Raw genomic sequence first — 24,342 nt, 5'->3', positions numbered from 1 at the left:
CAGAAATAGAAAATAAACCCACCATTAGAAAGGAGCTATATTGCAGCTATATCTCATAGTTCCTCAGCAGTGGATTTAGGAATGTATTTCTGCAGATTTATTTTATCTGTTTCACACCCCTTGTGACTTAGTTGGAATACTGCACAGATTAACAAAAAAACTAATTCGAATTGAACCAAAAAAGTGTGAGCAGAGAAAAAATTTTTGGAAGGAAGAAAGAAAGGAAAAAAAAGCAAGGAGAGCAACACTAGAAAGGTCAGAATGAAGAGTTACTTGTGTCTAGGCAAATAAAGTGTTCTGAAATAATTCTCAAAAACTATCTGCAGGAAGTACTTTGTACAAGATAAGATGCATCAAACTAAAGGTCACAGCAAAGATGAAAAGGGCAGCTTTCCCAGAAGCTGGAAAAAGAACAGTTATGCTTTGATACTCTTTCCATTGTCTCAGTCTTTCCAGTACAAAGGTATGTAACAAGCCAAATAAAATACTCTTTGAAATTACCTTCAGAGGGGAACATAAAAGCCTTGCCTGCCCTAATACCAACCATGGGACTCAAGCCAGTAACAGTGTAGGGGACTTAGACATGAGTCCTCTAGTGAATTGGAACGTGGTGTGTGAAGGCATCATCCTTACTTGACTCACTTATGCATAGCAGGACAAAACATCTGCTAGGGAGAAAGAAATTCCTGCCTAAGCCTCAGCAACTCCATCTCATCTGTCCAGTGTTTCAGACCCCGTGCTCCTTTACTGTAACTTCTTAAATTTTTGCAAGTAGATCCACTGAGGAGTGGTCTACCAGGGATACAACCAAGACATTTTCTCATCATTCCATGCAGGTTTGCAAAAGGAAATGCAGAATTATGGATTCTTGCTATCTAGTCCCCAAAAAATCAGTATTAGGTTTACAAACGCTGTTTGTCCTACTTTCAGCCAGGACAGCATTAATTTTTTACAGTAGCTGGGAGCAAGCATGGCCAGACCCTAATGTTATTCAACACCATCTCAGGTCATTGCCAGAGGGAGGGAAAATGACTCCTCTCAGGAGAAGGACATCCTTTCTGGTCAGGGAAAGGAAAATGGTTGGAAAGAACAGGTCTTCTATGTAAATCCTTTCTTTGTCTTATACCTTTTGTTATTGTCACAGTTACTGTTTCTTTTCATATCTCACTGTTGTTTCCAGTTTTGCTCTTACTCAACCCGTGATCTTTGCTTTTTGTGCTTCTAACAGGAGGCAGGCAGAGGGTGAGTGAGCAGCAGGTGTGGTTTTAGCAGAACTACAAAATTGGAGACTACCATCCTAAACCACGACACTGCATTGAGAAAATCCTAGAAATATTACCAGAACATCTGAATGTGCATTTAGAACCTTATCTGCTCAAAAAAACCACCCCAAACCCCAACCACCAAATTCCAGGAAATAATTTTATGACTCACGATCAGCATAGAAAAATTAAAGGCTCTATAAATTTGTATTTCTTTTTATCCTCAGAAACTAAGTCCCTGTTTGTAATCCTAAACTTGAGTTCCAAATGTATCTTGCAAAATCCATTTAATAGCGTGTTTGAGCTCCACCAAACTTCTGTGAAGTTAAACTTCTCACTGTATGTTTATTTTTGGTGATGAGGAGTATTTTATTCCCAAGAGATATTAATTCTGTGCATTGTTATTACAAGAAAGCTGGAGAGGGACTTTTTACAAGGGCATGTCATGACAGGACAAGGGGAGATGGACTCAAACTGAAAGAGAGTAGGTTTAAATTAGATATTAGAAAGAAATTCTTTACTGTATGGGTGAGTGAGGCACTGGCACAGGTTGCCCAGAGAGGCTGAGTATGCCCAGTCCCTAGAAGTGTTCAAGGCCAGGTTGGAGGCTTTGAGCAACCTGATCCAGTGGAAGGTGCCCCTGCCCACAGCAGGAGGGTTGGAACTAGATCATCTCCACTGCCCCTTCCAACCCAAACCATTTCAGGATTCTATGAAACAGCCTCTGAAGAATCCTGTGGATACGTCACACTAGATTTTTGATAAAACCAGCACAAGCAGAGGGTTAGGAATAAAAAAAAAATACAAAAAATTGTTTCAAAGCAACAATATAAAATTGTCTTTTGAATAAATAATGCCTGAGTATTTGTATTTGTGTATTTTCTTATTTCTGAATGTGTTGTTAAACTTATCAGAAGAATTTGTCCCATCAATCCATTTGCCCATCTCAGATGGTGCCATGATTCACTCAAAGATATAAGATCTTTGGAGAGAATTTTGGCTTTAAAGACGGGATTAGACAAGTATTTCACAGTGACTGTACTGACAGCTGTATTCATCTCCCTCACATACCAGATTCAAAGTCAGAAGCAGATTCTCAGTTTGCAAGCCAGAACATGTTCTGTTGGATATTTACAGCCAACCACTGAAATCCCCAAAACCTATCATTGATGTCAAACAGGACAGAAATAGACCATCTTGCTTGTTTTTCCTAAATAGACCTGCATTTATAAAAGAAATAGAAACCTTGAAGAAAAAAAATCTCTTTTATCACCGCCACTATCAAAGCACAAAACCACTCAACGTTTTTTGAAAGAACTACTTCAAGAAGAGAATCATGTTTGCGTCTCTCTCTTGATGTTTTATCTCTCCTCTTACATTGTCAGCAACAATACCTGCTTTTTCTTTCCATTCCAAAGCTTTTTTTTTGTATCTATGAGGAGGTTCATCATGCCATTTCACATGCCACTAAGTAGATGAATTATGTTTGTAGATGTCAGTGCCTAACACAATTTAACCACCACAAACACGCATTAATGCACGTCACCTTACAATAATCTACTTACCAGATGGTTTGCAGAACAAAACCAGGAACAGAATCAAAATGAGGAAATACTTTCAGCCTTATTCTTTAGTACTGAAGATTTTATTGACTGATAAACATAATGATAGGCATCAGATTAAGTAGAAGCTGTTTTCAGAAAGTACCCTAAAAAGTGAGCTCTGTGACTTCAGATAGCAATAGGCAAAGATTCATTTCAGGAGATCTCAAGTTCAAGCAATCCTTCTGTGGTTTATGTTTTCAAGCAATGCTGTTTGTGCCCTACAGAATAAACTTTCTGATCTCCAACTCAGCAACAAAGTAAGAAGTAGACTTCTAATTAGGAATTAATAAAATAAGAATACTTACGCTGACCCCACCGGCCTGTTCTTGGATTCAAATAATTTGGATAAAGTCCATTAGGACGATCCATTTTTTGAAGTAACTTCCGAATGTGCATGACCTAAATTAAATCAAGAATCAGGTTCACCGCTAACAACGTTAGTCTGCCCTCTGCATATAGTTAAATCTAATCTTTTTTATTTTTCTTTCATTTTTAGTAGCAAATTTTATTAATCTGAACCACAAGCTCTTTTGAGGGTTTTCTTCAGACTTGTACATTTTTGGTTTTAAAGGACTGCTCACATGAACATGCTTAAAAATCATGATTTTTAAATGTATTCTGAAACAAATAAGAAAACCTGTGTTGTCATATATTTCTACTTGAAAAAGACATCTATTTGGTAACAGAAATACAGGCATGAAAATATTTACCTGCTACCAAGAATGGAAGTAGAATTCAATATAGAAAGTACTTCCCCTTTAATGCAATTTATGACAAGAAGTATGATAAAAATATTGATTTTTGAGACTCACCTTGTTGTAATATACAGGGTCCCCTGTCAAATAGCTGAGGTGGACAAATTCCATGTGCAGAGTACCAAACTCAGCAAGGATGCTGCTGCCAGCAGAAGCCCAGCCCCAGTTTCGACCAACACCACTAAATTCCAACAAATATGCATAAAGAAAGGGAGAAAACAACAGAAAATTCAGAGTTACTGTGCCCAGCACAACTACCACAGCCAAATAAACAAGTAACAACAACATCTTAACCCACACTTACGATTACAGGCATTGTGATTTGATTGATCAGTTGGTTCACTGGTTGGGTCTTTATGGGATAAAGATACCATAACCTCATCAACAAAAAGTCCTATGATTAAATAATACAATACCATGATGTCACACAAATGTGATGACAACACTGGGCTCAGTTGCAGTTGTTCTTTATTCACTGCATGTTCCTAAGAACAAGAATCAAGACAACTTTTGAAGGTGGCAACATTTGCTGTCTTGTCCTGCTGATCTGCTGTGTCTCCTTTACTTGTCTGGGATGTGCTTCCCTATCTTGTGTCTACATAGGAATTCAGGATGTTAACTGTTGGCACAATACATGAGCTCCTCAGGCTCACCTAAAGAATCAGCAGAAAGCGTCACATACCTCCTACCTTTTGCACTCTAAGTGATACCATCTTGCTAAGTCCTAACTCCTAACTTACCTCTGGTTTAATCTAATGTGGGATTTTTCATCACCTTTCAGGACTGAGTCATTTAATTTCTGTAGTTAACTATGTATCTCTGAAGATTACTTCTACTTCCTCTCATAAAAGATTTCAGTTATGAGTAAATATACACACAATCTAGACATACATCCCAATTCAGCTACTATTTAAGGATGTAGTGAAAATGTAAAGAGTGACTCAAGGCATCAAAAATGCTCTCTCAAAATCCTAGCACTAAGCAAGCAATACAACATAAAATAGGCAAGGCAGTTCTCTTCCATGAGGCAATGCAGACCATCTAAGTTCAGTCTGATCTGAATAATCATCTGAAGGAGCCTCTCCATCTGCATACACCACAGTTGACTTCAGCATGCCAGACTTTATACCCAAACTAAAATGTAAAATGAAATAACAACTTCAGAGTCTCATCATCTTCTCAAGTGCTGGGAATCTTCTAAAGGTAACATACAGCTCACACACTACAGAAAACCCAGTAAGTTCAGCCATGTCCTGGCAAACAATTTTGGTTTTTAACAGATTTTGTAATGACTAAAGCAACGATTATTAAGCTCTAGAGCAACACACAGAATATACTCAGTGTGGTCCAATGGCAAATTGAATGCTTATTGCAGAATAATAAAAAAAAAACAGGATCAAAATTTATTGCAGATAATGAGTTAAGAATATGCTGAACTCCATCAAAATTATTCTAACACGCCAGGAATGACAATTTGTCTGCATCTTCTACAGTTCCACTACTACGAAAAAACGATGTATGCCATTATTAATTTTAAGTTGGAGGTAAGGGGATGAACACACTTCACAAAAGAAAACTCATTACCTTTTCAGATTCACCATTGCCCATGGTATACCCGTAGGTGTGTTGAAGGCTGGAAGAAGTTTTCCTGCCAGTTGCACTGCTTTGATCTTGAAAACCTAAGATAGTAGGATCAATTGCAAATAGTTACAAAGTCTGATTTATCTCCAAGAACTGTAAAGACTGAAATTTCCTTGCCCCACCTACCTCTTTGTATCAAAAAAGCTTTACATTGTAAAAAACATATTAACTTGTAATTTTTTACCACTTGTTCACTTTATAACTTTCGATTTGATTTGAACATGAAAAGCAAACTTGTCATTTGGATTTCTTTCCTTCCAAGCTCTCCAGCAACAGCTCTTAGATTCCCATTAAAGAAGAATATCAGGTCTCCTCCCACGTCCCTCCACCGGTATTAGGAGTTTCAAGTGCTTTTAAAAACAGTCTTTAAATCATACCTTGTATTTTTCAGTTAAAAACCAAGACACAACTCTCCTACCCAAGTATTTTAACTTTTACAAACTTCCAGTCTCTTTTTAATGATATTAACGCAGAGTTCCTATTCTTTTATGAACATTGTCTATGCAAAACCAGATCTGCAGTTTCCTCTAGTTTTTCCTTCATCGATAATGCATATGAAAAATAATTCAAGGCTAACCTTCCCTCTCTAGTCTGATCCCTCACAGAAATTACTGACAAGACAAAATCTCAGTCATTCCTAGTGTTACTTCTATTTACTTTTAGAACATAAATCTGTAAAAGCTTGACTCAGAGCCGAATGTTTATTAGACAGACAAGCAAGTGGGAAAAAGTTTCTCTAAGCCTACCTGCAGCATGTTCTCCAAAGGCATATTAGGTACATGCCCACAGTATGATTCTGCTTTTACCAGTTAGTTGCTAGCATACATGTTAATTAATGCACTCTCAGTATTCAGTACAATTCTGGACAAGTATCTCCTTTATCTGGAGATAACTTTATTTACCAGTTTGATGTACCATACAAACCAGTTACAAGAAGAGCTACCAGACCCCAGAATAACTTATGCAACACAGACGTAGTACAGAAACACCATCTGTTTGCTGACCAGCAATAGGACACAAAGAAATCTCATGAAGATACATAATGGCAATTTCAGATAGGGAAAATGTTCTTCACTACGAGACTGGTCACAGCACCAAGCCTGTCAGAGCTCAAGCAATGCGTGGATGATACTCTTAGTCATATGGTTCAGTTTTAGCTAGTCCTGAGAGAAGCAGAGGTTTGGATTCCCCAATCCTAAAAAGGTCCTTCTAACTTGAGAAATTCTACAATTCTATTGTCAACTACCTGACCAATAATCTGTAATCAAAATGAATAAAATCTTTAAGAATGACTGCAGCAGTCAATTTGTAAAGTCTGTGGGAAGAAACTGAAGAGAAGCTCACTAGAGGAACAAGCTGAAAAACAAGCAATCAAGAATATCCTATTTTTCATATGAAGGTGGGAAAAAATCAATATCTTAAATGTTTGAGGAGATGACTAGTGAGACATGAAATAAACCAGAAGAAAATATTAAAGATGACATCTAATTGTATTTGATGCAGTGTAGTACAGCAAGATGGAGGTGAATCTGAAAGCAATGAGCCAAGATGAAGAACTTTCAGAGAGGTTCTCCATAAGAATTGTAAGATGGGATATGTCTAACTGAAAAAGGATATACCTGAGAATATGATTTGATAGAACTGTGAAGCAACAGAGGCAATACGGCTTGAATGATTTTTAGCACAGAAACTGACAAGAGACAGTCTTTGAGAAAACATGCAGAAATTCAGCAGTAAAATTCCTATAACACTCTGACCTTGAATAAAGGACCAATTCAGAATAGGAAGGCATACTATAAGGAAGAGGTATAATACAGGTGGAATCTATGGTAATTGGGAAAAAAGAAATCCTTAAGTGAACTAAAACCTCAATCTTGGCTCAGTTGCATAAGAACTATCTCATTTGCATCTATAAATAAGCGTCAAAAATTCATGTTCAACTTTTAGAATTTTAAGTAGTAGATGGGTCAAGACTAGACAGAACTATCTACTGGGAGTCATGTGGAGGGACTCCCTCAACAGCACAGGCAAGTTCATCACCTAATTAAGAACAGAATGATGACTTCCAATGAACTAGTAAATAGTTTGAAAAGACATTTGTAACATGAATTTGTTTATCTTCAGCTTTCGTATCTTGCACCCTCTGAAAGTGCTATGCACTATCATATTGTTCATTAATAAAAGATACTGAAACATTAGGGTAAAAATATTCAGTGGAAGAACATCCTTAGAAACATCCTTGCTCAAGAATATTCTTAATGGCTAACTATTTACATTGCTATCCAGCTTTTAATCAGTTTGAAATGTATGGTATCTGAGGAAGGAGTTTTTAGCTAGAGTGTACGAAGTAAAGGTTGAGCTGATCTAAGTGTGCACGAATCTGGACAAGACAGTAAAAGCAAGGCAATCACTGAGCCATTTCAGCATCAGAGCACCAGCAGGAACTGCTAATTCAGACAACCATACTGTTAGCAGTACCTGCCCAAACTGGCTGTGATTAAAGGCATTTTCCTGTCACCTCCATCGGGCTGAGGACACTTGAGCTCCACTGATCTAGCATCAGAAGGGTACAACATTCCCTCTCTGTATGCCTCTCACCCAAAACTGAATATACAGAAACAAAAATTTGGTTGAAGGCTTGCCTTTACTTTTTATTACTGCCATCTCAGTCAGATCTCGCTGCTACTTCTGCATAAAAAAACCACTGAGTGCTTGGCAAAGGGTTTACCTATGAAGGCTGCAGTAAGAACTGGGAGACAGCTGCATAGGATTTTATCAGAGCCAAGCAACCACAAGAGAATTTTTGGAGAGAGGGAGGGAAAAGAAATGCAGCAAGCAGTGGTGAGTGAGGTGCCATTTATGGGAAACTGCAGATGCGTCCAGAGAGTTCTGCTGAGCTCATTCAAGTGCCTTCTTTAGCAAGTTTCAAACTTACCATAGGAACAACAGTAAAAGCCTCAGGCTCTAGTTTATAATGTGCTAGTATCAGACAATGCAGTTACTTATCATGTAATATTTTTACTTTAATTTTTTTTGTAAATGGGTTGAACTCATAGATTCTATTTCAGCCCTGGCAGTTCCCTGTTGACAGGCAATGCATTTCAAAAAATACATAGGCAAGAAGAACAGAAAAGAACAAAAAATGAATGGCTGCCTTAAAAATAGAGCTCATTAGGAAACAGTAGAAGAATTGGGGTTATTTAGTCTAGACAAAAGATGTTCCAGAGAGGACAAGATAATGACTTTTCAGTATATAAAAGGCTAACACAGGTAGAAGGAAATAATTTTTTTCCGTGGACATAGAGAATAGAAAATAACACCAAAATGGACTAAGGAAAAATAAGTTAGCTATTAGGAAAAACTTGGTGATAAGAATAACTACTAATGCAGCATGACTGTGATTGCTGCAAAGTCATCACTACAGCTCTTAAAAATGCTCTGTACAACATACAAAGACTTAGGTGATTTAACTTTGCCAAGGAATAGAAGAATAACTGAAAATTACTCAGCTGCCTTACCATTCTTCCAGCCACGTTGCTCCATTTTTTTTTTTTTTGCACAGCAAGGTTTTGGTAGTAGGGGGGCCACAAGGATGGCTTCTGTGAGAAGCTGCCAGAAGCTTGCCCATATCTGTCTGAGCCAATGTCAGCTGGCTCTAAGACAGACTGACCATGGGTCAAGGCTGAGCCCATCAGTGATGGTGGTAGAGCCTTGGGGATAACACAATTAAGAATAGGGTAAAAAAACAACCACAGGACAGCAGCTGCAGCCAGAAGAGTGAGAATACATCATAAAATCAACCCTGCAGGCACCAAGGTCAGTGCAGGAGGGAAAGGAGGTGTTCCAGGCATCAGAGAAGAGATTTCCCTGCAGCCCATGGAGATCCATGGGAGAGCAGAGATCCACCCACAGCCCAGGGAGGAACCCCAAGTCAGAGCAGGTAGATCCCCAAAGGAGGCTGTGACCCTGCAGGAAGCCCACACTGGAGCAGGGTCCTGGCAGACCTGTGGCCCTGTGGAGAGAGGAGCCCACGCTGGAGCAGGTTTGCTGGTGGGACAATCCCATGGGGGATACCCACTGGAGCAGTTTGTGAAAAACTTTGGCTTGTGGGAAGAGCTTGTGTTGGAGAAGTTCATGGAGGGCTCTCCCCTGTGGGAGAGACCCCATGTTGGAGCAGAGGAGAGGGTGAGGAGTCCTCTCCCTGAGGAGGAGGAAGGGGCAGAGATAACACAGGATGCAACCCCCATTCCCTGACCCCCTCTGCTGCTGTGGGGGAAGAGGCAGAAAAAACAATTAGTGTAATTGAGCCTGTGAAGAAGGAAGGGGTGGAGGGAAGGTGTTATAAGATTTAATTCTTATTTCTCATTATCAGTTACTTACCCTTAGTCAAGTCTGTTTTGCCATGACAGTACTTGGCAAGTGATCTTCAGTGATCTTTCCCTGTCCTTACCTTAACCCATGAGTCTTTCACTGTTTTGCTTTTGGTTTGTTTTTTTTTTTTTTGTCTCTCCTCAATGAGGAGGGGAGTTGCAGAGCAGTTTTGGTAGGCACCTCACATCCAGCCGGGGTCAGATTACCACAGCTGCCAAGTATGAAATGGCTTGTGCACATTCTGTACAGTAAGAGGAAAATGTTTTGCCTCTCAGGTATGATATCTACTCTGTAGACACACACAGCACCTTTCATGAATAATGGAGATCATCTATCCCCAAGCGCCTTTGCTAGCACAGAGCTACAAGTGTAGAACTGATCAGAATCTTCTTAGAGAGACCATAACAGCAGTAGCACGACATCCTGCTTTGAAGATGCAGAAATACTGTTCTAAATGGGTATTAATCCCAAGGTAGCTATTCTGTCCATGCTAAAAATATGGACATTCTTCAGAAAAGTTTTGGAAGCCACCGTAGACTTGGAAAAGTGTTTCCATTTTACATGGCAAAACCTAACACACTAAAGCCATCAATTTACATGGCCTTTACTAGGCTAATGCTTCTTTCTGCAAATACTATAAAGCAATGGAAGAATTTTTCCCCCTTTCAAAAACAAATCAAGCTGTTTACAGCTAGAAGAAAGTGAAAATTGGCAGAAAAAGCAAAATCTAAACCCCAAATCGGATAAGTGGATCCCTCATTAGGATGAAAACAGCAATCAGTATTTACAAACTAGCATGTACAGCAGACCAGCTGTGAGGGCTGAATGATTTTCATCCATTAAATTGATGCTTAACATATCAAACCTGCCACCAACCCCACAATATGAAAGCTTGCTCCTGAGCCTATTAATCCAAGCAAGGCCTTTAAAACACTCAGCAGAAAAGGCCTTAAAAATTCCAACAATTCTTCAGAAGCCCTATTGATGTATCCAGTGACTGCCTAGACGCATGGCTGCAGATCTCAAAAGACTGTATTATGTTAATACTGCTGTTAGGTGTTCCCTTCCAGCACTGTGAATGGCAAACAGCACGAAATGGCCTCTGTTCCTAACTCTGAGTGATGATAGATGTTAGATAGATGTTTTCCACATATAAGGAATCTCTTTCATTTATGTGCATAGAGCAGCCTTTGAATCATTCTTATTAAAAAGTAATAAATGCCAGACTTCTCTCTAATCTGATGATTATTAAATAGTGAGAATCTATGGCCATGCAACGTGGCTGGATCTGTAGGCCTGATAGCCCTGGATCATTGAAAAAAAACATCAGACAAAACAGACATACTGCACAAGTCCACAGAAATGCAGTACTTGGCTCGCCATCAATACTACTATCGGTATCAAATCCTGAACACATTTTTTGAACACTAAGCATGAAGATGATGGGGGAGACCTATCTAATTACTAAATGTAGATTTAAAAACCAGAGTCCTTGACAGCAATACTAGACTCAGACCCTTGACGAAACTATGTGGTATTCGTTGGCCCAGTTAGGAATAGTTATCTTTCTACCTTCAGAGTTCAATCTGCAGCAGTCAGCTCCTCACTGCCTTTTGGTGGCTAAACATTCATTTAAAGGCCAGCTTCTTAGAGAGGATTCTCTGCATGTGTAGAGATAAAGACTCATGGTGAAAATCAAGCAGCATTATTAAACAAAACAAAACAAAACAAAAAAAAAAAAAAAAAAAAAAAAAAAAGGAAAACCAGAAGTACCTTCGTAAGCATTGCAGGTTTGATAATTGTTCATACATGACTCTTATGGCATAGGAAAAAGATGCCTGCATGCCAGATGAAGAGCTCTAAGTTCCTAGATGAATAGCTCTTAACTTCCAACACACCTTCCCCTAGTAAAGTTTGGGGGCTCCCGGGTTTTACACTTAGGGCATTCTCCCCTGCAAGTGCAGGCCATCGTGCTACCAAAAAATGAAGAAACAGATTCCTCTTTAAACACCTGTTTCTAGTAATTTTCATGGATGTAATTACAAAGTCATCTTGTGAGATGAGGAAGATGCAATAAGATTCTGGTAACATTTCAGCTATCATAGTATGAAATGAGAGTGGGAGAACACTTGAGGTATATTTCATAGATGCTTGTTAGTGATGATTGAAGAGATATGCCACATCTAGAATTGGTCCTGGAGAATGCAAATCGAGTTCATGTGAGATTTAGCAAGGCAGTTACAAACTATACTACCTATAGAGGTGAAATGATGTAGAAATACATAAATTCAACAGCACCTCATCAGCACTGTAGGTTTCTTGAGCTGTAGCAGATGTTCAAGGAGGGAAAATTTGCAGATACTGTAAAGACAATGCCATAGCTGTGGTACTATTGCTGTTCTTGGTGAGCTGCAATGATTACCAAAGTATTTGATGAACAACACTTAGCATTTCCAAAAGACTGAAACTCTTCAAACAAGACAAGACTTATTCTGCAAAGGGAATGCTCTATGAATTTGTATTACTTTCTGACAGAAAAAAAATCAATATGGAAATGAAAAATCTAAACCCATCCCAGCAGTCTAAGATCAGAATTAAAAAATCAAGAATTAATTTGAATTTGGACTATGGTGACACCTTAAAATGGCTATGATGACTATTTGCTCTACTTTCTTTACTTCTTCCTTTCAGATATTTGCACACAATAATGGGGTCTCTCCTGAGCATTTTTTTCTCCAGGCTGAAGAATTCCAGCTCTTTCAGCATTCTCTCAAATGAGAGATAATCCAGTCCCTTAACTGTCTTTGTCAGTCCTTTGCTGGACTCTTTCCAGTATGTTCATGTCTCTTGAACTATGGAGCCTAGAACTGGACACAGCAAAGGGTAAGAATCACTTCCCTTGACCTGCTGGCAAATTTCCTAATGCATGCCAGGATACCATTCACTTTCTGTACTGCAAGGGCACATTGCTGCACATGGTCAACTTGGCATTCACCACTTTTCTGCACAGCTGGTGGTCCTCACATACAATGGGTGCATGGGTTTTGACCCTCCCCAGGTGCAGGACTTTGCCCTTGCCCTCACTGAACTGAATGATGTTCCTGTCAAGCTCATTTCTCCATCCTACTAAGGTTCCTCTGTGTACCAGTTGCTCTTCCTGGTTTGGTGTCATCAGCAAATTTGCTGAGAGTGCCACCTGCCTCATTACCCAAATCATTCATGAAAACATTGAACAGGATTGGAGCTGGGGTACACCACTAGTTACTGTCCTCAAACTATATTTTGCATGGCAGATTATCACCCTCTGAACCTGTCTGCTAAGACAGTTTCCAATGCACCTCACATCTGCTCATCCAGTCCATATTTCACCAGCTTCTTTATGAGGATCTTATGAAATACAGTCAAATCATTGTAAGTCTCCAGGGTTGATTGAACATGAGTTCCCCAATGACCTTGTTCATGGGCTGGGGAACAGTTTTCTAAATTAGTTGCTCCATCATCTTTCCAGGGGTAGAAACACTGGCCAGGCTGTAGTTCCCTGGACCCTCCTGCTTGCCCTTTGGAAGGTAGGAGTGATCTAGGGGCCATGCTATCATGCTTATCTTGTGCAACCATACTCACTTAAACCTTTGGCTGCAAAGCTACTACCCCTCTGCAAGGCATTCAGCTATTACACGCAGGCAGTTAACACAAGCAGAGAGAAAGAAACTGCTAAATTCTAACTGTTTCCAAAATTTTAAAACACTGCCAAATTCACCCTCATGGAAGTGCAGGACTGGTTACATCTGCTGCTGCACTCCTGTGCTATGAGAATTCTGGTCTCTCAAGAGCAACAGGATAAAGCAGATAGTACTTAAGCCATAAATATTGCATAACTTGATGATTTTCTCATTTCACAAGGCAATAAATGCTTCATGGAATGTTCTTTCTTTGTGGAAAGATGTAGTTAGTTTTGAAAATATGTAGGCAAGGTTGACATTTTCTTTAACCAGTAAAATCACAAACAAGACTTCTACAAACACTTTTATTCAAGAAAGTCACACTGGATTCCTCCCTGAGACACCTCTGCTGATAATTTTAAAGAACAGTAGGAAGGCAAGGAAGGCTGTCCAGTTTCAGATGACACAGGGAATTAGGAGACGTAACACCTAACCTAAACTTCATGGCTACACAAGCTTGGTTCTCCTTAGTTTTTCTGCTTGAGGATTCAGAGATTCAGCTTGTAATAATTTTCTAATGCAGTGTATCACAATTATCACAACTTCCAAGGTAAAAGCTGCAACTGTGCTCTGCACTCCTGAAACCAAAAGCTAAGTAAAGCCCACAGGACTGTCCATTCACACATCCAAGCTGCTTCTTTCCTAGAGGCTCTAGACTGATTTAAGATAAAAATACAGGTCATGATTTTTTGGAATAATGAATATAGGGACAAAGACTATCAACAGTGATGGGAAAAAGCTATCCTGTCATAACAATCTAGGAGAACCATCCTAGTGGTGGTTCCTAAGTTAAGAGTTGTACTGACAAGCATTAAAATATCTATCTGATCATATTGTTCAGCTACAGTCTACAAATGAGCTGAAAAATAAACACATGTCGTGGTTTGAAGGGAAGTGAGTTTTTTTGGAAGTAGTGGTCAAACCAATCAGTCCTTAGGTCTGAGTATTGGCACCTTTGTTGGCCACTAAGAGGTTGGACACGCCTCTGAGGACACGAGGGGTTAAAAGCCGGATTTCCCAGCAGGACTCTCTCTTTCCTGCTCTGCTTTCGGAGAGGGAGCGTCTTCTCCTCTCCCCTGCCGGCCTGGCTAGGCCGGGTGGGGGAGGGGAGCAAGGTGGGCCTGGCTGAGCAAGGTGGGCCTCGGGGTGGGGAACAGAGGGAGCTGGAGTGGAGCTGGTCCAGCTTCCATCTAGAATGGAGGGGTGGAGGGAGAACTTTGGAGGTGCCTTCCGTCCCCCTCCCTGTCCCATCCCGTTCCCCCCCCCTTCCCCCCCCCCCCGGTCCCGTCTCTCTCCTCCCCCCACAGAGAGAAGGTGCCGAGCTGGAGCTGCTTGTGAGAGCTGCAGTGCCTGCGATCGCCTGTGCCTGACCTTGGTGGTGGGAGATAAAAGCTTTTAACTCTTTCTAAGGCAGAAGAGAGTTATCCCTGGACGCTGAATTCTCATAGTTGGTGGTTTTAGAAGAGAGAGGACAGCCTGGGACCGAGAGGGTAATGTGAGATGAAAAGAAGCCCCTTCGATTGCCGGAATGAAGAGGAGTGGCCTATTGGGCCGGACTTTTCCTGCATAATGATAGCCATAGACGGACCCTGGACCCTCCTGACTATAAATAAGACTGTGTTTGGGTGGATGATTTTGGCTCAAACCCAGAGACGTTCTGGCCTGCTTCTTGGAGCCCCCGGCCCCAGGGGTAAATGGGGGGGACCTGAGTCCCAAAATGAGAAGATGGCTGGTTTTTGGTACTTGGCCAAAACATCCTTAAAAAGAGCCCTGTTGCAGTTCAGGTCCATGGACGGCAGTGAGAGTGCTGGACATGGAAAGGAGGGTGTCACCCTGGCAGACTCCTCGAGGCAGTGCCATGGGTGACGTGGGAACATGGGATGGTAGACCTGTGTTTCCTGTGGGGGGGGGGGTCTGTGGTGCGAGAGAGACTCCTCTCGTCCTGGATGGAATGTGGATTGTCTGAATTTTAAAGGATGATGATTTGGATTAGGAACCCAGGGTTGTTGAGGGATTAAGCAAGTAGATGAAGGTAATGTGCTGGAGTCAACTGAGTGAGCATGTATGGAATGGAAATTGGGGGGAGGAGAAGCAGTGTTTTTGGGAGGTTTTCTCTTCTGCTTTTGGGTGGCTGGGTTTTTCTTTCCTTTCCTATTGTCCATTGTTATGTAGTATAATAAATTGTCTGTCTGTTTCAAGTATTAGGCCTGCTCTGCTCTGTTCTTGACCACATCTCACAGTACTTCATTGGGTAAAATATACCCTCATGGGTGCATTGGCATTTTGCCTAATGTCAACCCATGACAACACACAAAAATACTTCAATTCCATCAGTTAACTGCAGATAAGACAGATATTGTCTGGTTAACTATAACTTCCCCTGTTTACATTTTACAAATTAGCAATTATATATTCAAATGCTGCTTCTTAGATAAAAGATAAATATTCTGGTAATTCTCTACTATCAGCAGGGAAAGATTTGCAAACAGAATTCTTAATTGATACTATCTTTATCTTCTTCAAGTTTTCCAAAGCTGGTTTCCTGGACAAGAGACATGAGGAATCCAGTTACTGTTGATTGAGGCATCTCAGGATGTAATGAAATATTCATTGGTTTCACACTACTGATATTTTTGAAAAACCCATATGAGAAAGTCTGTGCATATATTAACTTATTAGAAATATTCAACATTTTTGCTTTAGAAGATCTGAATATAAAAATTTGGCAGGCACTGGACAACCAGCTAATCATATTTGAACTACCTGGCACTGGCTAATAATACTTCAATTAAACTGCATAATTTCCATTTACTTCAATAGCTGTATTAGCTTCCTTGGCACAGGTTTCATGCATTTCTGAGTAGAAATGTTACATGTTCTCAGTTTTTAAAGGGCCTTAGAATCCAAGGCACTTTACACCAGTCAGTCAACATCCCAGACTTAAAATTCAGAATAAATGTGATGAAAATCTGGCATATAAATGCCTCCTCAATCTGATAATTCCAGAAGATGTAGCACACTGCTGAACATCCCATCTGAGCCAAAAACCATGGCAGTCTTGAGTTAATTTTCTCTTCTGCTATTATTATTAGAGTAGTAGGCAACTTTTGTGCTTCATCTTTCCTTCTTTTCAAATCTCTGGCTTCTTCACTCTAAGTTTACCTGCACAAGCAGTATTAACCTGCCAGTTTAGTTACCTTTGTAAAAAAATGGTCCCTGGACTAAAAGCAATAATCTTGAGTTTGCACAACACACCAACCACAATCACTCATGTCTATACATAATCTCTTCTTTCTGTGGGAGCTACTACAGTTGCAGAGGGAATCAGATGAGAGAGCATGGACAATATCTGGCTTCTGACTTAGATGCACCCCCACTAGTAGCTGGCACAGAGAAAGACATTTAAACTGTGGAAAAAGGGAATGGAAGAAGAGAAAGGAGAAAACTGAATCTGAATGGTCATTAGGAAACTGAAGAAAAGAGGCATCAAGGGACAGAAGAGCAGCATGAAGCTTTGCCAGTGGGGAAGCAGAAGTGGTAAAGGACAGGGCTTTGAGTCCCCTATCTCCTACAAGGTGAAGTGTCAGGGAGATATGGTAAAAGAAGGGAGGATAAATAGGCAGTAAAGGGAGAAAACAAAGGCATCAAGACAGGGAACAAATAGAGATCTAAAGACATAAAACGGATGGACTGCCAAGAGTACAGCTGTAAGTAACAGGATTATGAGAAACATCTTGGGGAATCTGACAGGGGAAAAACACTTTCTCATCTCCAAAACATATTCCCAGGAACTAGAATTGACTCTAATATATCAGCCTTTCAACATGCCTTTGTAGCCAAACACATCCAGGCAAAGCAAATGGTATCAATGAATCTTGGGGGTGTTGTTTTTAGGTTTTTGGGTTTTTTTCTATTAATCAATGATCTTTGGTACTACCTGCTGTTCTACCAAGCTGAGTTACAGACTGCATTATGTGCCTGAAGTTCACAACCCAACAGATGATCCAGTTGCTCTGTGGTTTTTAAGAGGAAAAATCTGTGTCAGAAACATTAAGAAATGGTCCTGAACTCAAATAATTAAGCTGTTTGTACTAAGCTATCAAGTTTTATCAGAATCATATTAGTAGGACAGAAGTTACCTACTTCCTGTGATTATTAATTTCTCTTGATATTGGCTTTCTTTTTGGTAACACCTTTTCCTAGCACCTTCTCCATTCATGACAAGTATCTCCTTTATTTCTCATATATTTCTCTATGCCATGAAATATATTTCCCATATATTGTTCTTTTTTTGTCTTTCAGTTCTGTGTTAGATTGTCTCAATTTTTACTTTCTTTCTCAGTTATTCCTCTGTGTCCCATTTCTCTTGAATGTGCTGCCAAGCTTTCCATTTTAAATTTCATCTTGATTTCCCCTTTAGTCTTTGCCAGAAATGACTCAGTCCCTTTTAGACTGCATTTGCCTTTACAAAGAAAAGTTAAACAGAGATTAAATTACATATTGTTTTACACTATGTGCAGTCATTATACACACAGCCTCCCTTCTCCCACTGGTACAATGTGACACATTACAATGCAAAAATCACAGTCTAGAGGGAAAAAAAAAGTAAAAATCACATAGTTTTTACATTTTCAAAAACATAACACTGACACAATGACAGATGCAAAGCACATTAGATTGTACCTGATTAAAGCAAATAGGGTTTGGTTGGGGTTTTTTGGTTGTTTTTTTTTTAATGAACTGGCTTGTTTTTCCCAGTCCACTGATATGTAGCTTAGCTACAGTTTATATATAAATATATGGACTGAGTTCTGACAGAAAATTAGTTGGCAAACAAAACCTATGAGCAATGAATTAGTAAGCACTGAATCTTCAGAGTTGCATAAATTCTGCAAGGCTCTTGAAAAACCAGACATTTGTTTTGACAAAATGGTGAGATAAATATCCAGACTCCTGCAGCATAATTTATAGTTCTCAGGACCAGAACTATAAGATTAAAATGTTGTTCTTTTATGCCACACAAACTAAAATAAAAAAGTTCAAGAGCAACAATCTGATCATCTGCATAAAATAAGGAGTAACTGTCAAGATACCTTTATAGTTACATCAATAAGTAGTACTTAAGTGCAAGATTCCTTTCAGAGAGATATCTGAACTGTGTCCTGTACCACATCCTGACTATTTATGTGTCCAGGAGGCACAACTATCAGTCCTGTAACTTCATGACTTTCTACTGCTTCTACAAATCCTTCTAAGAACATGATTACCAAGAAACTTGCAGCTTACCAGCAGCAGTCTTATAAGTATTATTAATGACTTCAACAGAAATAAATTTCTCCTCATATTTGAAGTTCCTATTTATAACCTAAATGCCCATAGGTCTTTTGCACAGTATTTCGTACCAGAGGTTCAAGCTGAGCAGCTTGCCTTTTTTGAGTTTCACATACTCTTCCAAAGCCACAACTACTCAGAACCCAATCCCTTATTCTGTCTTCATGTCGGTCTGTTCAACATGGGTTGTTCATTTTTCTTCTAACTTCCAGTCTGCACCTACACCTTTGGCAACAATGGATTTAATTTACACAGGCCTAGCTGAACATTCAATGAATTTCTCAGGAGTTTTCTACTCACTTGCCATCTCAACAAGAGCAAACCCACAGTCACATATAAATTCTTAAGACTTTTATTGTCAAGTCACAATTCTACTGATGATCTCTTATTTTCCATTATATAAATTTCTGGGATGGGCAGAAGAAGAGAAATCAGACTATCTGGCTCACAATTACCTAGGTCACCTTAAAAGATCTTTTCTTAAAATGCACATAGTTGCATTGTTTGATACAGGCATTTATCTTCAATCTTATGTTTTTAATTGAAAAAATATCACAGAATCACAGAATATGATGACTTGGAACGCTAGAGAACGTCTTGGTCATTGCTCTAAAAATTTGTTTCTTGATTACCCGATTCATAAATGGTAACAGAATGTTACTGCAGACAGCAGCCTCTTGATTCCTAACAGATAAGAAGAGTCCACCATCTTTATCATGTGGCACACACATGTATCATTAGAGGCAACCTGGTTTTTTGTTAATGTTTTTCCTAGATTCAAGTGGGTTTGCTTAACAGTTACTGTAGCATTCCTGGCATTTATTTTTCTCTCAACATATCTGTTGTCAGCTAGCATGCAAATTCCTTTTCAAAACAAAAACATAAGAGTTAGTAACAAACAAGAATATGTTCCAAAAGGCAAAGCCAGCCAAAGATGCTGGCTTGATTTTAAAGCATCATGTCCAGAGTTGTACTTAGTTCTGTTTCAAAGTGAAAAAAATCCTGCTGGAAGAACTGTGTTTTCAGTTGACTAAGGACAATGACGTACTTCCTTTCTGGATCAGATAAAGTGTGAAAACCCTCAGGAGGAAAGAACAGGAAAACTCCAAGGTAGAAACTAATTTGTTAAAGTGTCAAGAGTAATGCAAATAAATGAATGTCTGGAAAAACAACAGGAAGGATACTGTGCTTGCTGTCACTGGTGCCCATCAGCATCAATATGTTTCTGAAACTACTGAAAAGGGACAGAAAAACTAACAGACCTGGTCAAGAGAAGATATATGACACGTGAAGAATAGTTACCAATTACCTATTCCTTCTTAGTTTTTACAGCCCTCCACAGGAACATGACCAAAGAATGAGTTTTAAGAGTAGCTATCACTGCACAGCTATTGTATTTTCTATTGCTAAAACAGTTGTCCTTAATTTCCACTAGTTAAATTATATTATACTAACAGGAAAGACCTATTGCCAATCAGAGAAGAAGAAAAAAATTCACAATGAAATCAGTTTTCTCCACTTAGGTGTCATGCAGCACCAAGCTGCAGCAATAAACTGGGCTAAGTGTCCTTTGCCAGTCAAGAAAATGTTTACTACGAACCTGGTAAACAGAAACAGCACAAGCATTGCAATCTGCACTGCAGTGAGCACTGGCAACGCCCAATATGAGACAATGCTTTAAAAGTCAAAGAAAAATAGAGGGTTTTTTTCAGGCTGTGTCCTGTTAAGAGACCAGTGAGCTGTCACAACTACTTATGAATAAGCAGCTCATCTCCTGGCAACAAGCTCAAATCTCATCTTCATTGAACAGGACATACACAATGCTGTTAACTCTTCTGAGATTTTCACCCTTTGAAAACTTAATTTAGATAAGTCTTAAAGCTATAATTTAGGTATTTTTATCAGTACATCTAAGAATTCTGTGAAACCAGTAACACGGTATTGTCTTACTCACTGAAAACCCATATTTTACATGTTTAGGTTGGTTGTTGGGGATATCCATTGACACATATAATATAATTTAACTAATGAGTATTGCTGAGCAGAGGAGATGCTGCCTGTCAGATTCCTGGAAAGGATTAGGTTGATTATCTGTTAATAGAGTATCAGGTACTTAACATCCCTCATGCTCCACTTTAAATGATATTTGAGGCTGGATTTATCCACACAAATGATATTACTATTTTGCCCAGAAAGATATGTCATTTCGATGGTGTTTAAAAAGATGAAAAAGACAGTCATGTAAATGAACTGCTTTATATCTAAAGCTGGCAAAGGTAAACACAGTCAACTATTAATCTTTTTTTTATATTGCAAATACAGTAAATAACTTTGTTCAACAAAAATAAAACAATAAGCTACCCTTTTTATTGTATTAATAAATCAGCAGCAGACAAGAACACTTTGTCATAATGGCGTAAGTGTCCTCCTGCCGCTACCACACAAGAGACATTAGAATAATATTCACTTTGTTTTCCCTTACTTGACACTGCTCCTCAAGCACAGCCATGTACACTGTGCAACAAGCGACCATCTATCCATCTCTGGCACTTCTGTCATTCCATGCAGTACTGCTAGCAGAAATATTTTATTTCCGACTGCCAGTCATGCCACAAGTTGTAATGATTTGTGAAGCTTCACTTCATGAAAAAAAGCTAGTAGTCAATGGGTCATTTGTGCACTCTCTCCTCAGACAAATGCTGTTCCTACCAGGGAACACTTAGTTACTCTAAAGACAAGGCGGGGTCACTCCTGCATACCCTACAAATCTCTTATGGACTGCTAACAAAGGAGCTCTTGGCAGAGCATGCACGTATCACTTACTTAGCCCAATTCTCAGTCACTTTTCCTACAAACCAGAAAACACGCAAGAACTGGAAACAACCTTCAAATTCTGCTGCAGATGAATTTTTGTGGGGAACAATTCCGAAGCCATGGGCTCAATGTTTGGTTTTGTTACAGACTTTCTATAAGATACTAGTCAGAAGAGTTAAATCCAAGTTTTAAGAGATCACTGTGGCATTCCTTTTTCTGACTCTTGCTTCAGAAAATGTGCTGAATTGTCAGAAGCTTTAAGGACTCTAATCTGTGAGGGTCACAGACACTCAGAGTGCTAATTGCTGAGAAAAGGTAATGTCATTCTCCTGATCACTGAAGCACTCCAAATCCAGTAACTATCTCCAGTATTTTTATCCTCATGTCTGTCCACTTTGCAATTACTAATGCCTGAAATGAGCATGGCAACACACACTCTCACAACACTGTAAACCTTCATGAACATTAATGGGATGTACATCCAATAAAATTCCACAGAAAAGATGGAGAACAGGAAGTTCATCCTGGGTGCTCATAAAGAGAGGGGTCACACACACACACACACACCCCTGCGAACTCTCCTGCACGGCACGTATGGGCGATGACTAAATAGCTCTTCCCCTATGATCACCCCTCTGGCTGAGGTTGCATTTCACACATTTGCAGGAGAGAACACTACATCCCGAGCACCCTTGAACGTAGTGACCATCTCAGACATCGGACAGAGCAGAGCTGGTAGCACTCAGTATACTACAGTCAGCACACAAATTGCTTTGGGGGAAGTTCTGGCTCAGAACAGCCAGCTTGGCAGATGCATTCTAGAGTCTGTGATACAATTTTTAAGAACATCACAGAGTAAGCACATCAAAACAAGCAATGACTTCTTAAGGATCAGAAAATAAAACAGGCTTACTCACTGAAACAACCATTAAAGAATTTTGTTTGTCTATAGAGATGTGGGCTTTATTTACATGTTTTTGTACTATTTCTTCTTTAATGTTCAGAAAGACGGGGGAAATCCACAGATTTAAAGGATCCATCTTAATTTGGATAAAGTCTAGGTACCTGAAAGAAAGTCTGCAGCGAAACAAAATGGATACATATAACAACATGTTCCTCTGACTCTCTTACTTAACTACACCTCAGCCTCCTGACCATGACATGCATTTTGCATCCTGCCTTCTCCTTCTTGGAGATATAGCTCCAGCAAGTGCTGGATGTCCAGTATGTTTGCTCCAGGTACTCTTTCTCAGTGTTAGAGGATTTTATTTCCTGCTGTCCAAACAGTATCTCATTTAACACATATCTTAACATATATTATGATATAACAGAAAATAATGTATGCTGAGAACACATGGGAAATACCGAAATCCCCAACCCAGGCTGTAACTTCTATTTGAGGGAGTTTACCAAATCCCACAGGTGACACCAAGCCCAGGAGGGCTCACCACCACAGTTAGCCACCAGTTAGCCATACAGTGTCACAGACCTGGGCTGGGCTATAGCCATGGGGAAGGGGCAGACCTGATATACAGAAAGTAGAAGACTCCTCCTCTTGGGCAGATGCTGATAACGCTGTAAGTATCAGTGGACGGAGCCCTTTTCTGCTTGGCTAGGGCTTGCTGTGAAAGAAATAAGTATGCCAAGCCACTGTGGAAAGACAAATCTTTTAATAGCAAAAAGTGGTCCCACAACATGGAGAAAAAATAGTACTCAAGGATGATTAACCTTTAGAGAAGATGTCATAGTATCCAGAGACAGCAGACATGACTGTGACTCAGACCATTGTGAAGAGATCACTATTCTTGTAGATTTGCTAAAAAAATTGGACTTTATCTATCTATTTTTCAAGAAGTTGGACAGACATTTGGCAGGCAATCACATTCTTTCTAGCAGTGGGTATCATCAGTGCTGTAGGCTATTGGGCAGGAGCCATGGAGGAGCAATGACAGCAATTCATCAAATACAACTGTAAAAAAATCGGATTTTGAACACACAGCAATAACCTCTGGTACAAGATTGTTCTTTATCTTACTTAGGCTTTATTGCTCCAATGATCATTCCCTGTGTTTAATTACAGGATGATTCTGAGTGTATGCAATACTTGGGCTCTGCAGATGTCTGTCCCTCCCTCCTTGAACAAATTCCCATTTGGAGAGCAGAAAGTTCATTTACAGTGTGTTCACAAAGACTTGGAAGTGAAAATACTTCTCATAGCAGGGTTCAGTATCTTCTCTGCTGTCTTTTGGATGGGTTTCAGAAATGAGGAACAACGGATCCTGCAAGATGCTCTAGGAATCTCCATCTGCCTTTATGAGCTCAAAGAAGTTCACACACCGAATATGAAGGATTGAAGCTGGTTTCTTCTGGCATTGTCATCTGTGAAGTCTTCATCCTATTGATTGCTCCTTCACTAGCCAGGTCTGGGGACAGCATAGCTGAAATTACAGCTCTTGGACCACTTGATGCAGCACAGCACACCACAACAAAATCCAACCTCTGTTGAAGATTCCAGTGTAATATCCTACATCATGTTCCAACTGACCTTTTACTGTTTTAGTCCTTGAGGACACTGTAGCTCCTGGTCTCCTCGTAGCCTGCTCTCACAAATTCTACATTCAGGCACAATCATCATGGATCTATTTTTTAAAATTCTCCACCAGCTTCTTGCTGTAGTCTGTTGGCAAGCTTTGTTCTTTCAGCATTAACAGAGAGATCAGCCAACTCATTTCTGCTTTGTGCCATACATTCTTACCGCTTGCCTGCTTGTTGCTCTTTTGCACCAGCAGTTTAAAGCATTGTGAACAGGCAGTGATTTTACAAAGCAGTGCTCCTATCTTCCCTC

General features: G+C 39.7%; 1 protein-coding gene across 1 annotated transcript in view; it reads right to left on the bottom strand.

Moving 5' to 3' along the window:
• Positions 1-24,342, bottom strand: part of MAN1A2 (mannosidase alpha class 1A member 2) — a 136,159-nt gene that overhangs the window by 42,333 nt on the left and 69,484 nt on the right. Inside the window, exons 6-8 of the mRNA XM_063394265.1 lie at positions 5,206-5,300; positions 3,679-3,802; positions 3,172-3,265 (exon numbers count right to left, since the gene is read on the bottom strand). Of these exons, the coding sequence (XP_063250335.1) occupies positions 3,172-3,265; positions 3,679-3,802; positions 5,206-5,300 (313 nt within the window). The remainder of the gene's footprint in view (positions 1-3,171; positions 3,266-3,678; positions 3,803-5,205; positions 5,301-24,342) is intronic.

The sequence above is a fragment of the Prinia subflava genome, chromosome 3, assembly GCF_021018805.1.
Source record: "Prinia subflava isolate CZ2003 ecotype Zambia chromosome 3, Cam_Psub_1.2, whole genome shotgun sequence".
Taxonomy (NCBI): domain Eukaryota; kingdom Metazoa; phylum Chordata; class Aves; order Passeriformes; family Cisticolidae; genus Prinia; species Prinia subflava.
Note: the sequence above shows the minus strand (reverse complement) of the source record. Positions and strands in the feature narration are given on the sequence as shown.